At 40.3% G+C, this 13,866-nt stretch overlaps 2 protein-coding genes across 2 annotated transcripts in view; both read right to left on the bottom strand.

The window, feature by feature from the left end:
- Nucleotides 1-14: 14 nt before the first annotated feature.
- Nucleotides 15-3,500, bottom strand: coq3 (coenzyme Q3 methyltransferase). The gene is made up of 6 exons (XM_062990223.1): nt 3,252-3,500; nt 2,743-2,895; nt 2,558-2,657; nt 2,192-2,467; nt 1,937-2,096; nt 15-374 (listed from the first exon to the last, which is right to left on the bottom strand). The coding sequence occupies exons 1-6, from the start codon at nt 3,410-3,412 to the stop codon at nt 235-237; spliced, it is 990 nt and encodes a 329-aa protein (XP_062846293.1). The 5' UTR covers nt 3,413-3,500; the 3' UTR covers nt 15-234.
- A 1,930-nt stretch (nt 3,501-5,430) lies between these two features.
- pnisr (PNN-interacting serine/arginine-rich protein) overlaps nt 5,431-13,866 on the bottom strand; it is a 10,843-nt gene continuing 2,407 nt past the window's right edge. The window contains exons 4-15 of the mRNA XM_062990215.1: nt 13,809-13,866; nt 11,814-11,923; nt 11,470-11,619; nt 10,817-11,070; nt 10,284-10,437; nt 9,898-10,088; nt 9,565-9,699; nt 9,125-9,224; nt 8,638-8,691; nt 7,135-7,311; nt 5,966-6,866; nt 5,431-5,721 (exon numbers count right to left, since the gene is read on the bottom strand). The exon at nt 13,809-13,866 is cut by the window's right edge and continues 7 nt beyond it. Coding sequence (XP_062846285.1) covers nt 5,691-5,721; nt 5,966-6,866; nt 7,135-7,311; nt 8,638-8,691; nt 9,125-9,224; nt 9,565-9,699; nt 9,898-10,088; nt 10,284-10,437; nt 10,817-11,070; nt 11,470-11,619; nt 11,814-11,923; nt 13,809-13,866 — 2,315 coding nt within the window. The 3' untranslated portion in view covers nt 5,431-5,690. The remainder of the gene's footprint in view (nt 5,722-5,965; nt 6,867-7,134; nt 7,312-8,637; nt 8,692-9,124; nt 9,225-9,564; nt 9,700-9,897; nt 10,089-10,283; nt 10,438-10,816; nt 11,071-11,469; nt 11,620-11,813; nt 11,924-13,808) is intronic.

Below are 13,866 nucleotides of genomic sequence, written 5' to 3'. Positions count from 1 at the left end.
AAAATACAGAAAGATTAAAGAAGAAACTTTTATTAGAGGAACATCAGCGTGTGACCACAAAAGAGCCAAAAAATGATCTTAATACGTTTAAATGCTCCACAGGAAACTAAACACAAACTTCTGAGTTTCATTTTATTCATCTAATTTATTATAAACATGAAAGATTTTACTGAATATTTATTCTAATCTGAAATGATTATCTGATAATCTAATAATCTGATGATCAGGGCGCCTTTATTTTGAGCGGTTGGATGAATCTTCACTCTGTTTGATGGCATGAAGAGCGTAATTCACATCTGTACTCCGCTGCCAACTCCAACCGCCGGTGAGAGGGTTACACCGCATCCCCCGTACACACTGTACACTGATCCCAGCTACAACACACACACACACACACACACACACACACACACACACACACACACACGGATTAGTGCATCAGATTTTGTCAGTTTATCAGAATCTTTTAGCTGAATCACCTCAGTTTGTTAAATGAAAACATTAACAAACCACAAACAAAATATTAAACCTTAATCTATATACTGTATATACAGTGGGGGAAATAAGTATTTGATCCCCTACCAACCAGCAAGAATTCTGACGCCCACAGACCGGTTATGTGCCCATGAGGAACACAAATTAGTCCTGTCCCTGTATAAAAGACTCCTGTCACAGAATCAGTTTCTTCCATTCAAATCTCTCCACCACCATGGGCAAGACCAAAGAGCTATCAAAGGACGTCAGGGACAAGATTGTAGACCTGCACAAGGCTGGAATGGGCTACAAGACCATCAGCAAGAAGCTTGGTGAGAAAGAGACCACTGTTGGTGCGATCATTCGAAAATGGAAGAAATACAGTCAATCACCCTCACTCTGGAGCTCCGTGCAAGATCTCACCTGGTGGGGTAAGAATGATTCTGAGAAAGGTGAGGTCAGTCCAGAATTACACGGGAGGAGCTTGTCAATGATCTCAAGGGAGCTGGGAGCAGAGAAATGCTGGATATGACCCCAAGAACACCGTCCCCACCGGGCATTTCTCTGCCTCCAAACACGGCGAGTGGAGTTGATGCCAAAGAGCTCAATTTTGGTCTCATCTGACCATATCACATTCTCCCAAGCTTTCTCTGAATCATTCAGGTGTTCATTGGCAAATTTCAGACGGGCCTGTACATGAGCCTTCTTGAGCAGAGGGACTTTGCGGGCACTGCAGGATCTCAATCCATTACGGTGAAGTGTGTTACTAATGGTTTTCTTGGTGACTGTGCTCCCAGCTCCCTTGAGATCATTGACAAGCTCCTCCCGTGTAATTCTGGACTGACCTCACCTTTCTCAGAATCATTCTTACCCCACCAGGTGAGATCTTGCATGGAGCTCCAGAGTGAGGGTGATTGACTGTGATCTTGTATTTCTTCCATTTTCGAATGATCGCACCAACAGTGATCTCTTTCTCACCAAGCTTCTTGCTGATGGTCTTGTGGCCCATTCCAGCCTTGTGCAGGTCTACAATCTTGTCCCTGACGTCCTTTGATAGCTCTTTGGTCTTGCCCATGGTGGTGGAGAGATTTGAATGGAAGAAACTGATTCTGTGACAGGAGTCTTTTATACAGGGACAGGACTAATTTGTGTTCCTCATGGGTACATAACCGGTCTGTGGGGGTCAGAGTTCTTGCTGGTTGGTAGGGGATCAAATACTTATTTCCCTTAATTAAATACAAATTAATTTATAACTTTTATTTAATGTTTTTTTTCTGGATTTTTTGTTGATATTCTGTCTCTCTCTGTTAAAATAAACCTTCCATAAAAATTATAGACTGTTCAAGTCTTTGTAAGGGGGTAAACTTACAAAATCAGCAGGGGATCAAATACTTATTTCCCCCACTGTATGTGTGTGTGTGTGTGTGTGTGTGTGTGTGTGTGTGTGTGTGTGTGTGCTTACAGGACTCCAGCAGCGTCTCTAGTTCTACTGGGGTGATGAATTTGTCCCACTGATGAGTTCCTCTGGGGACCATATGAAGAACCTGTTCCGCCATGATGATGGCCAACATATACGAGAGCTGAGTACGATTAATAGTGGTGATGAACAGAGAACCAGCCGGCTACACACACACACACACACACACAGAGAGTTATTACACACAGTGTTATACTGAAAGCTTCTATATTGTGTGTGTGTGTGTGTGTGTGTGTGGACCTTCAGTAGATGGTAGCAGCAGTGTATGAAGGTGTCTAGTTCTGCAAGGTGTTCCACCACTTCAGATGCCACAATGGCATCAAAAGCCTCTTCCTTTTCCTCTTCCTCGGTTTTCTCTTCCTCTCCTCCTTCCTCAGTCAGTTCCTCCAGCGTACACGCCCGGTACCTCACCCTCTCTCTGAGCGCTGGGTCGAGGGACGAGTGAAGCTCCGCCGTCCTCACACTCACCTCCACCGGGTCGATACCCAACACATCCGCACCCAGCCGACCCAACGGCTGAAAACAGAAGAGTGAAAATGAAACAGAACCATCCTAATTCAGTGCTCTGATCTGATGTGAGTGTAGAAGGTCATAAAGTTTATGAACCTCGGTGAGTAACCCTCCTCCACAGCCCACATCCAGAATCCGGAGTCCTGCCAGTGGTCGACCCCCCTGTCTCACACCGTGCACATTCAACAGATTATCACTGCATGACAGAGTGGAAACTGTGTGAGGATGTAAACTCAACAACTCAACAGATCGATGTTTAGATTTATGATTCATGTACTAACCGGATAAAAGGAACTCGCAGATCGTTCATCGAGTGAAGAGCTGCAAATTCTCCCTGAACATCCCACCATTTATTAGCCAAAACCTGGAACTTTCTAATCTCATCAGGATCCACACTGCTGTGTGCTACAGGACGAACACTTCGGTACATGAGACTACAGGACAAAAACAAGTACAAATATCATAGTATTAAATACAGCCTGTCCAAATATTAACAACATCTTTAATATAATTCTCATATTAAAATCAGGAGTAATAGCCAATACTGATAATAATTCTGGTACTGATAATAATTCTGTTACTGATAATAATTCTGGTACTGATAATAGTATTAGTCTGCACACATTCATGAACTGAAGAATCACAACTGACACCAAAGCAAAAATGTAATGTTTCAATTTCAGCATCAGAATAGTCTTTATTATTATTATTAATAATAATAATAATAAAAATAATAATAATAATAACAATAGTAATAGTAATAATAATAATAAATCAGCAGTATTTTCACCTCTGTGCTGCTGCAGTTTGTGTGACTTTGTTTCTCCTCCAGCTGCTGAACTGGTTGTTCTGTATTTTATGAATTCCATATTTAATCTGCTGTGTTGAATAATTTATTCTGTAGTGTATAAAAACAGAACTACAGAAACGATTTAATTTTATACACAACATGATAATTATTATTACATTTTTTTACACTCTCTGATTCACACTGCTGTAAACATCACATTCTCCCTACACTGTAATGTGACCGTGTGGGTGCTACACTAATCTGCTCCGGGTAGAAACACAGCACCTTCTCAGTTCCAGCACGGTGTCATAAAATTGATACGCATGCGTAATGAAAAATTCTGGTTTCTATAATAATATATAAAATAATAATATTTGACTGCGTTGGTATAACCGTTTATGTATTTATATTAATGTGCTGAAAAAAACTTATACCAGAACGTCTTCATTAAAGCCGTAAATAAAACTATAATCTAAAAGTTTTATATCTTTACATTTATTTTGATTTTAATTTAACAGAAATTAATTTAAAAGCACATCTGTATTATTGTTATTCTAATGATTGTAATTATTAAATATAAATAATTTCCATGCAAATTGAAAGATGTCTGGAATATAACATTGTGAGGTTGTGTTTGCGGGGTTACTCCTGAATATTTTTACACACTTAACAGGAATCAGAACTCCGACAGTGACAGCTCAGTTAAAGCATCTTTAAAATGAAAAAAGAGCAAGATTAAATTCAAAACCAACATTAAGACTTAATTTACTTAAGGACAAACTTTTACTTTAATTTACTTAAGCACAAAAACACTTCAGATTCAACTCTAGAGTTCACAAACTAATCCTCGTTAAATCTGATCTAATCTGAACAGCAGTTTTCCAGTAATTATTTAAATTTTCCAGTAAATCTGAAGGTGTAACTTCGTAATAACTCTGTATGAGGTTTTGTAGATCCTAAAAATTTAAATAACTTCAATAGTTTATTAGAAAATGTCAAAAATCTTACTTTATTGTAGCACCAATAACCGCCATTTAGCATCATGCTAACTGCCCAATGTAATCACGCTCACTAATAATTTACATTTTATTAAACAATAAATTTTAATAATTGCATAATAATGATGTTTAACTTTATAACAAAGCCATGTTTTTGGAGAAGGGTGATCATTGTAGTCGCTGCTATTGTGATGAATTGGACTTGTAACATTACCTAATTACACATCACTTTCTCTAACAGGAATCCAAACATTCATACAAAACACATTACAGAATTCATTATTTTAATATTTAAAACGTGCACCTGAAGCACAGCAAGCAATCTGTGTGTGTGTGTGTGTGTGTGTGTGTGTGTGTGTTGGGGGTTTCTAATGAATTTGGTGGTCTGTTATCATGATTCTATAAATGAGCAAAACTGATCCAGGTCAGGATCCAACTCAGCCAGTTAAAAACGTTCTGACTGAAGGTGGAGTTTTTAATAACTGTGCATTTGGTTAACTTCATCTATAAATACTGTTTATATTTTTGTAATTTTTACTTTTGTAATTTTTTGTAACTTTGCACTTTACTGCTGTACTTTGAGCAATATTTCTAATAACTGCAATATTTGGTTAACTTCCTCTATAAATACTGTTTATATTTTTGTAATTTTTACATATTCTTACTTTTTAATATATGTGTACATACATGTAAACATTTTGTAATTTTCCATTTTTTGTATTCTTGAAAGCTGCTGTAACACTACAAATTTCCCCCTGTGGGATAATAAAAGGCGATCTTATCTTATCTTATTCTGGAACCTTCCACTACCTGTTAGCTACATTAGCTACAAGTTTCTTTAAAACAATTTCAACACATTGAAACACATTTCAACTTTAGTGAGTCAAAAGAGAATCTGCATGGAAAAGAAATTACTTATTAATCTATTAATTACAAAATATAAAACAAAAACATCATTTATAAAAATAAAGGTAGAACTAGATCAGTCAGACTTCAGTCTAATGAGACGGTTAGTGGACTGAATGAGTTTAGTCAAAATAAAGTTCTGTTTGGGACTTATGTCAGTCAGTAGTGTGTGTGGTGGATAGGTAGGTCAGAAAATGAGCAAAACTGATCCAGGTCAGGATCCAACTCAGCCAGTTAAAAACGTTCTGACTGAAGGTGGAAGAAGAATCTCAGTCTGGACAGAAAATCCATGTTTTATTGGACACTTTACATTAAATGTGGGTTTAAAATATTACAGTTCCAGATTTCTAAATGATTTTAATGCTGAGTCTCTCATAATACAGCAGAAAAATCCTCATGCTTCAGAAGGTCCTGTGTTCCAGACATGACTTATAAAAGAATTGCTTTATTTACACTGAGTGTAGAATTTCACCTACAGCTCTGCTTCTGCAACCAAACACACCATTAAAAATAAACTACAGAAACGGAGAAGTCGTCAGCGCCGGCGACGGCTGGGAGAGTCCGACCTGCACAAATAAAACACACACACACACACACACACAGCCACAGTCAGTGGGATCTTACACCCACACACGTCCACACATTCACATCTGTACACAGCTGGATCACAAGTACTGACTGTAAAGCAGCTAGAAGTATTAAACAGGAGAATCTTTACTAAACATGTAAATATAAAATCTATGACTGTAAACATGAGAGATCACAGAGAGATTATCACATTAAAAAGGAAAAAGAATAAAATGGTACTACCTTGATGGTGATTTAGACTTGTGTTTGCGGCTTGCCTTCTTACCAGACTTGTGTGATTTTTCTGTGGAGCGTGATCGACTACGTTTAGTTTTTTTGGATTTCTTGCCTTTGCTAGATTCGGGCGAGCGGGAGCGGCTGGATTCAGAGTCCGAATACTTCCTGCTGGATTTGGTCGAGCTCTTTTTGCTGGACCTGCTGTCCTGTCGGGAAACTCCATCGCTCTCTCGCTGTTTCTTCTTCGATCTGCTCTGTTCCTCTCTGGCTGTGCTAGTGTCCCTCTCTCTCTCTCGCTCTCTCTCCCTCTCTTTCTCCCTCTCTCGCTCCCTGACTTTTTCTTTTTCTCTGGTTTTCTGTTTCTCTTTTCTCTTCTCTTGCTCCTTCTCTCGTTTTTTCTTTTCTTTCTCACGACTTTGGCTCCTCTCCCTCCTCCTTTCCTGCTCTCGGCTGCGCGATCTCTTTCTTCGGCTGCGGCTACGACTGCGACGCCTGTCACCGCTACGGCTGCGCTTCCTATAGTGGGCGGAGCTCCGATCCCTGCTGCTCCGCCTCCTCTCTCTGCGTTCTGACTGGTTCCTGCGGGAACTCCTGCTGCGGCTGCGACTCCGACTGCGCCTGCTGCGTGAGGCCGAGCGACTGCGCCTCCTCTTTTTGCGTGGGGAGGAAGAACGTGAGGAGGAGGACGAGGATGAGGAAGAAGAAGAGGATGTGGAGGAGGAGGAGGAAGACGAGCTGGAGGAGGAAGTGTGGCTGCGGCACGACCCTGAACGCTTGGCTTCCCTGACTTCTGATTTCTGACCTGACTCCACCTCTCTATCCTTCACTTCCTGTTTGTGTTTGTGTTCTGGCTGCTCATCCTCGTGATTCTCCTGCTCGCGTTCTCTGCTCGCTCGCTCTGAAGCTTCTGCAAACACACACACACACACACACACACACACACACACACACACACACACACACAAACACACACAAACACACACAAACAAACAGCCAGACGTCACACACTGAGCTCAGGTCAAAAGTATATAGACACTTTTTAATGGTGGTGTATTTTATGTGATGTCTGATGTGGAATTGAATGATTATTTTTCTGATCCGCACCTCAGACTCATGACTGAGGATTTTTATAACAAATAAATTCAGGATTGTGTGTATGTGTGTGTGATGCTAACCTGTGTTAGCATTAGTATGCTCCTCGTGGTCCTGTTTTTCCTGTTCTTTCCGGCGGAAGGCGTCCTGTTTCTGCCGAATCCGATGCCGCAGCTCCTCTTCATCTGTGTCGGATGAATCTGATCCCCTGACACTGCGCTCCTCATCTTCACTCTCATCTGATCCGTACGCTCCCAGTCCTGCAGCCATAACCGTGTTCATTCATTAACAAAATCACAGACACACATTTACAGTTTTTCATCCTCTCACATGTACACACACACCATCATCATCGTGGTTCTGGTGGAATCTGCCTAAGCTAGTCCACACCAAACTGATCATTCACACTCTGCTCTGTATTTACATTTGGTTTGAAGAGGTATGTTGAACTGGTTAGCCTAGCATTAGCAGGAAACTAGAATGAGATCAGCATCATGCTAATGTAACAGTGTCATGATAATGCGAGTGTAAGCTAATCATCACGCTTGGCTCATTATAAGAGATTCTAATGAAGTTAACGCCAAGATCGAGATTAGCGCTGCACAACAATACTGTTATATTAGCATAAAACTTTAATTCTATAATGAGATCTTAAGAATGTGGTGATATATATTTAGTTAACAGTTGTTGATGTGTGTATACTGTGAAAAACAGGCCTGCCATACAAACACCCCCCTTAAAAAAAACACACTGTCTATGTTGAATGCAGTGTTGTGAGTAATGCAGCATGCTCTTAATAAACATGATGGTCACTGCATGAGTGTTTATTATATTTATGTCAAATATAATTAGAGCGTCTGGATTTCTTGATTTAGTGTGAAATTGCATCAGGGAATCAGAGTCTGATAATAATCACACCTCACACTAAAGCTCTGATTAAAAAAACACATAATATTTACATGTTCAGACTGAAGGGCAGATCGAGCGTCCACTCTGTGAATTACAAATGACTAAATCTAATTGGTCTGTTCCTATGGTCACTTTTGCACCTGTAGTCAGCTTGGTTGTTATGGTAACAGTGTAGGTGTGACTATGTTGCTGCGACCAGCACAGAGATTCCACAAACTCAGTCAGACTGCTGAGATCAGAATCTGTTCAGCTCCACTCAGACACAAACAAGCGTTTCTGATCAGAGAATCAGTACACTGATGCTCAGACTGGAGCTGAGATGTTATTACACCTGTCTGGATTTATGTGCAACTGGCTGCACCGTTTGTAGAAATAAAAGGACATTAGAATTATAGTGCATTGAACTGTGTGTGCACGTGTGTGTGTGTGCGCGAGAGTAAGTAGTATTAATATAAAAATGTTAGTATTGCTAACTTAAACAACCAGCAGTGAATTCCTTCATTCCTTCTATCTTCAATTCTGCACTTGTGTGTAGAAGAAAACCAAACGCTCTAATAATAAAAATATCTAAACAGCAGAATGATCTAACCCCCCCCCCCCCCCCCCCCACCACTAACCTGAACACCCCCTCCCCCCCAAATCCCGCCTCGCCCCAACACCAGGAAATGGGCACTTACCGAGTGAGGTTAGAGAAGCCAGTGCACTGGACTGTGCCAGCTGTTTTGCAGGAGCTTTGATTCACATCAACAACAGGAAGAACATGTTAAAACACAAACAGCCACCATTTCTGTCTCAAAGGAGGGTACAGTGATAACACACTATTCACAACGCCGCCTTGGGCAAGCACAAAACCAAATAAAAGAAAATGGAGAGAAGAGAAGGGTTAAACACAGAAGACACAGTGCAGTTCAGTTCAGGGACAATCAGTCAGTCAGTCTGAACACAAGCACACAGTTCAGCTTCACTTCACCCTGCTCAGTCTCTCCAGCTTCACCTCCAGCTACAGAAACGCTGAGGTGAACCATGACTAACAGTTCAGCTCTAGCTGACCTTCACTTCTCTACCAGTGCAGGAATGATACAGAGTCTAACACTGAGCCTCTGATACTGAGGCTCCAATAATACATGTGAGCGGCTGTATGATCAGACAGGAGAGCACTCAGACCTTTGCCGGCTTTGCGATGAGCCTCCACGGCCACGTGAAGAATTTCCTCATTTGTCACCTCCAGCAGAACCTCAGTCAACAGAGTTTTCGTCAACAGCATCTATTGAAAGAGACAGAAGAACGACACACTGGTTAGCTGTAAAAACTCCTGCTGGTAATTACAGGATAATTAGTGGGTCTAGACTGGGACTAATACTGGTCTGAAACACTGGATCAGTATCAGGTCGGTCTCTAGTACCTCAAGTCTGTCTGAGAATTTAAATCCAGTACAGCACATTTCTCACCGTCAGCTTTTATAATCAAATATTCATGAATAATTCCTAGTTTATTTACTTTAGTAGGTTTGGAGTTGATACTGATTTATTCTGATCGGTGGTGAGATGGTCAACACACAACTTTTGTACAAACTACACATACTTATAAAAGTGTGTAAGACAAACCAGCTGGAACTCCCGCTCCTCTTCGGTCATTTCAGGTTCACTCTCCTCCTCATTAGCAGGAGATGAGATTTTTGCTGACACACCCGTCTCTGCAGCTTCACCTTCATCACCCTCCCCGTCCTCATCATCACTGTCCTACAAACCACAAACACACTCGCATTATAATTCATCTCACACACTCATCACAACACCATTTACTCTAATGAGCTGTGTGAGGAATTTACTGCAACCAATCCTCACACAGCCGCCCGGGCACCGATATAGTGGTTAGAACTTTATATCACAGTAACACTATAAACCAGCACAAGGAGCTTCAGTAAAAATTACTCTTACGAATTTGCTCTTTCGTGGCAGCCGAGCTTCATCTCCCTCTTCCTCTGGTGCGTCGTCGTCGTTTTCGTTGCTGCCCATTTCTGCTCGTTCTTTCTCCAGCCTCTCCTTCTCCAGCTTCTTCTGTTTCTCTCGGTCCATTTTCTCAAGTCCCTCTCGAATCCACGCCGGCAGGGTGCGTCTCTTCACAGCATCTAATTTACAACATAATACACTATAACTTCTCAGAGACCACCACACTGAGTTCAAACATTAAAGGTTAAAGCCTCAAAACAGGACTTAACTAATCAAAAAAGCACCAGTTTCAAACAGCTAACTAAATATCTCCTGTGCACATGTGTGTGTGTGTGTGTGTGTGTGTGTGTGTGTGTGTGCGCGTGTACACTCACCAATAACTGGAGCTTCTGGAGGTTTGATTCCCATTTGAACAGGTGATCTGGGATGTTCCGGCCTGAATGTTGAAAGTCTGTCGCGTCTGTTCTGGGATCCGTCAGGCCAGAATGGAGGGGGGAAAGCAGTGTTTGGGGGCGCAAACGCTCCATGCTGAGCACAAAACAGCAACAGAACATGTCCATCAAAAGTGTCTTAAAAACCCTAATCCTAACCACAAACTTTTTTTTGGTTTATTAAACCTGAAAACCAGTCCAGTACTAACTGACGAGTCTACACAGCACTACAGCAGGAGTCGTGCAGCTTCTGTGCATGTGCTTCACTCACTCACTTCTATATTTACATTTAGTTTTTTATTAGATGATCTTATTCAGCTGAACCTTCAGCTTTTTAAAACTGTAATAAACAACTTAAAGAATAAACAGTTTGGAGAACAGAAGAGGAAAAGCGAAGCTGAAGATCAGAGCAGGTGTGTGGGTGTGGATCATGTGACATAACTGTGTGTGTGTGTGTGTGTGTGTGTGTGGTGTACCTGATAATCAAACTGGTTAACTGGTATGGAAGGAACAGGGAAGTGTTCAGGCTGGTTACTGAAGCTGTGACTGTTCTGGTTAAAGCCGTGATGTGGATCGCTGTGGAACTCCGGACTGTTCTGACTGTTACTGTCCTCAGAAGGATTAACGATATCCATGGGTGCTGGAGCTGGAGGGATCCACGTCTGATCCACAGTGGGTGGAGGAGGAGGAGGAAGAGGAGGGGGTGGAGGCTGACTCTGCATTCCCCAATCTGAAGCACCAGCAACCAAAAAGAATAAAAGATCAAGTTAAACATAACTGAGTCCATTACTGCACCCACAAATAAAAACATGACAGATTCCTCTGCTAAATACAAGCACTACAACGGTGGAGGTACGAACAGGATCATGTAACCACTCAGCTGAAATTCCACCAGAAGCACCTTAAAGCAAAACTGAGGCTGAAGGACACCACTGCTCATCTCAACAAGGAATGAAAAAGCTTCCATGAATGAAGCTGTGTGGAATAAGATAAAAGCAGCACACCCCCACCCTCAACCCATAAGGGGGTCATAGATTAATATTCTCTTCATATAATCCAGGGTAAAACAGGTAGGATTTGTGCGTTAAGTAATGTTTCTAAACAAGAAGGTTTTGAGGTTCAATCCCACCTGGCTGCCACATTCTGTTAAATCCAGGATCAGTCTGATAGTTGTTATGATTGTTAGCATCCTGTCCGTTGGGCTGCTGCTCCATCACCCCACCAGTCGACTCTTTCTGAGCAATCCATGCCTGAGCTAATGCTGCCCAGTCCACCTGACCTGCACACGCACGCACACACACACACACACACACACACACACACACACACACACGTAAGGTTTGCTCACACTTGTACTGGGGCTCTACCTTGGTTATCATACACTGTACAGGTCACGCCTGCTTCACCTTTAACACACATCACATTAAATAAAACACTGTATGATATTAATAACAGGATGTAGATCTGTGATACCTGGATCTTGTTGGTGTTGAAAGGACTGCATCCACTGCTGCTGGCTCAGAGGCCACTGCGACCAGGACTGCCCTCCCTGATCCCACATCTCCAATCTCATCCAATATTCACTTCAACCTGTACAATCACACCAGTAATGATTCAGATATGTAAATAAAAATGTTTTAAATGGAATGTTTTACACTGTTTTTAATAACATTGCATTTTACTCTTACAGTCATTACAACTTTATAAATGAATGATAGTTTATAATAAATAAAATTAAGCTGAATGAGGTTCAATATATTCACTATTAGCTTGAATTAATTTATTAGAATATGAACTTTATTACTGGCTTGTCTAATTGATAATTAAATCGTAATTATTGTTTGAATATAATAATAATAACAATAATAGACTGGTTCTGAAATTTCGCTCTGTTGATTAGCACCACTGCTAATGCTAACTATTAGCACAACAACACAAAATAAAACTCTGAAACCGGAACCACACTAAAGTTCTGAACTTTAGATAAACATAATAAATCTCTTTGTACTGAAATGAAAGAGTTTATTATAATTTTATGTTATAATTTCAGTCAGCTGCACATCTCTTACCTCTGCTTCGGCCTGTGTGAGTAAAATGGCGATTAGCTGATGACCCGGATGTGCTGCGTGATTAGCGCTGTGGGAAAGGACGCGTCCCAAATCACAGATGTTCACTACATAGTACCCTATATAGAGCGCTTTGCCATGTCGTAAGCATGTACCGTAGGTCCTAGCTCATACCCGCCTCACTACTAAGTGTTCAATTCTTTAATATTTTACTGATTGCCTGATTTTATTTATTTAATTATTTATTTATATAAGTGCTCAGTTATTTTCTGCACTGCTTTGTTACTGAATGTCACCATCAGTCAGTTCAGCATTTACATTTTCAGCATTTAGCAGACGAAGTGCGAAAGTCAGCAAAAGTCTTAATACTCAAAGGTCCACCAGTGTGAGTCTGAAATATTAATGAAGTTTCTTTAAATGTTAAGAAAAAAAGCTGTTTTCTGTAAAGAACCACCTCAGTGATGAATAATTTCTGTAACCTCTTCTGTTCACCACCTCAGTGACACAGTTTGTTCAGGCCTCGTCCGGCTGGTTTCATCTTTATTTCAGCTTCAGTAAAATTAGTAGGAAAGTTTCAGAGCAGGTCGGAAACTATTTTACATGTTTGGGTTTAAAACTGAATAAAAAACTCAGCAGTGAGAAACTCACAGCAAATAAATATATAAATGAAATAAACTTCAGATTAATATGTGGTTTATTTCCTTTCAGAATTTTATCAGAGCATCAAGAGCCTGATGTACTTATTCAGTCATCCAACACACTTTCATAAATACTTATAATATTAATATTAGTATCATTATTCTTATTACTTATAAGGAATATTTTATATTAATAAATATTTTATTAATACATATTAAATAAATATTTTATTTCCACTTATTCTAATAATAATAAATAAATCAAAACTGATGTATACTAAAGCACTTTTCCGAGCGTCCTGTTCCATTACAGTCGTATTTTCTTCGGGTTTCGATTGCATTATTGTTCCTTCATCTCTACGTGAACATCACAATAATGGCTGTTAATGTTCTACATCTGCACACTGATCTTCATTCAGTCAATATTTTGTAAAAAAAAAAAAAAAGAGCAACAGTAACTGGGATGGTGTTGTAAAGTGAAGACAGAAAATTTTCTTTATCTCTTTTTAAAAATTTTTGCAGTTAAATGTTTTAAAATGAAAATTATCAGAGCAGAAAAACAGTAAGAAGCAGCTTGTCTAATAATACCCAAACTAACAAAATGTATAATATATTAACATTATTTTTCATAAATAAATCCACATTGGGAAAAGGGGGGAAAAAATCGGTTCAGATCCTCTGATCACAAACACTGAAGAGGCTTTACGTTTTTGGTAACAGAACCTCTGATGTTGTGGCGGCACCGTTCGATGGGTAAAGTTTACTTGTTTAGTACTGAAGTACTTGAAGCGATCATGCTGATGTAGCTGACGCGTGAACTTA

The sequence above is a fragment of the Trichomycterus rosablanca genome, unplaced genomic scaffold (genome assembly GCF_030014385.1).
Source record: "Trichomycterus rosablanca isolate fTriRos1 unplaced genomic scaffold, fTriRos1.hap1 scaffold_156, whole genome shotgun sequence".
In the NCBI taxonomy this organism is placed as follows: domain Eukaryota; kingdom Metazoa; phylum Chordata; class Actinopteri; order Siluriformes; family Trichomycteridae; genus Trichomycterus; species Trichomycterus rosablanca.
The sequence above is the reverse complement of the archived record's forward strand: the minus strand, read 5'-3'. Positions and strand labels throughout refer to the sequence as shown.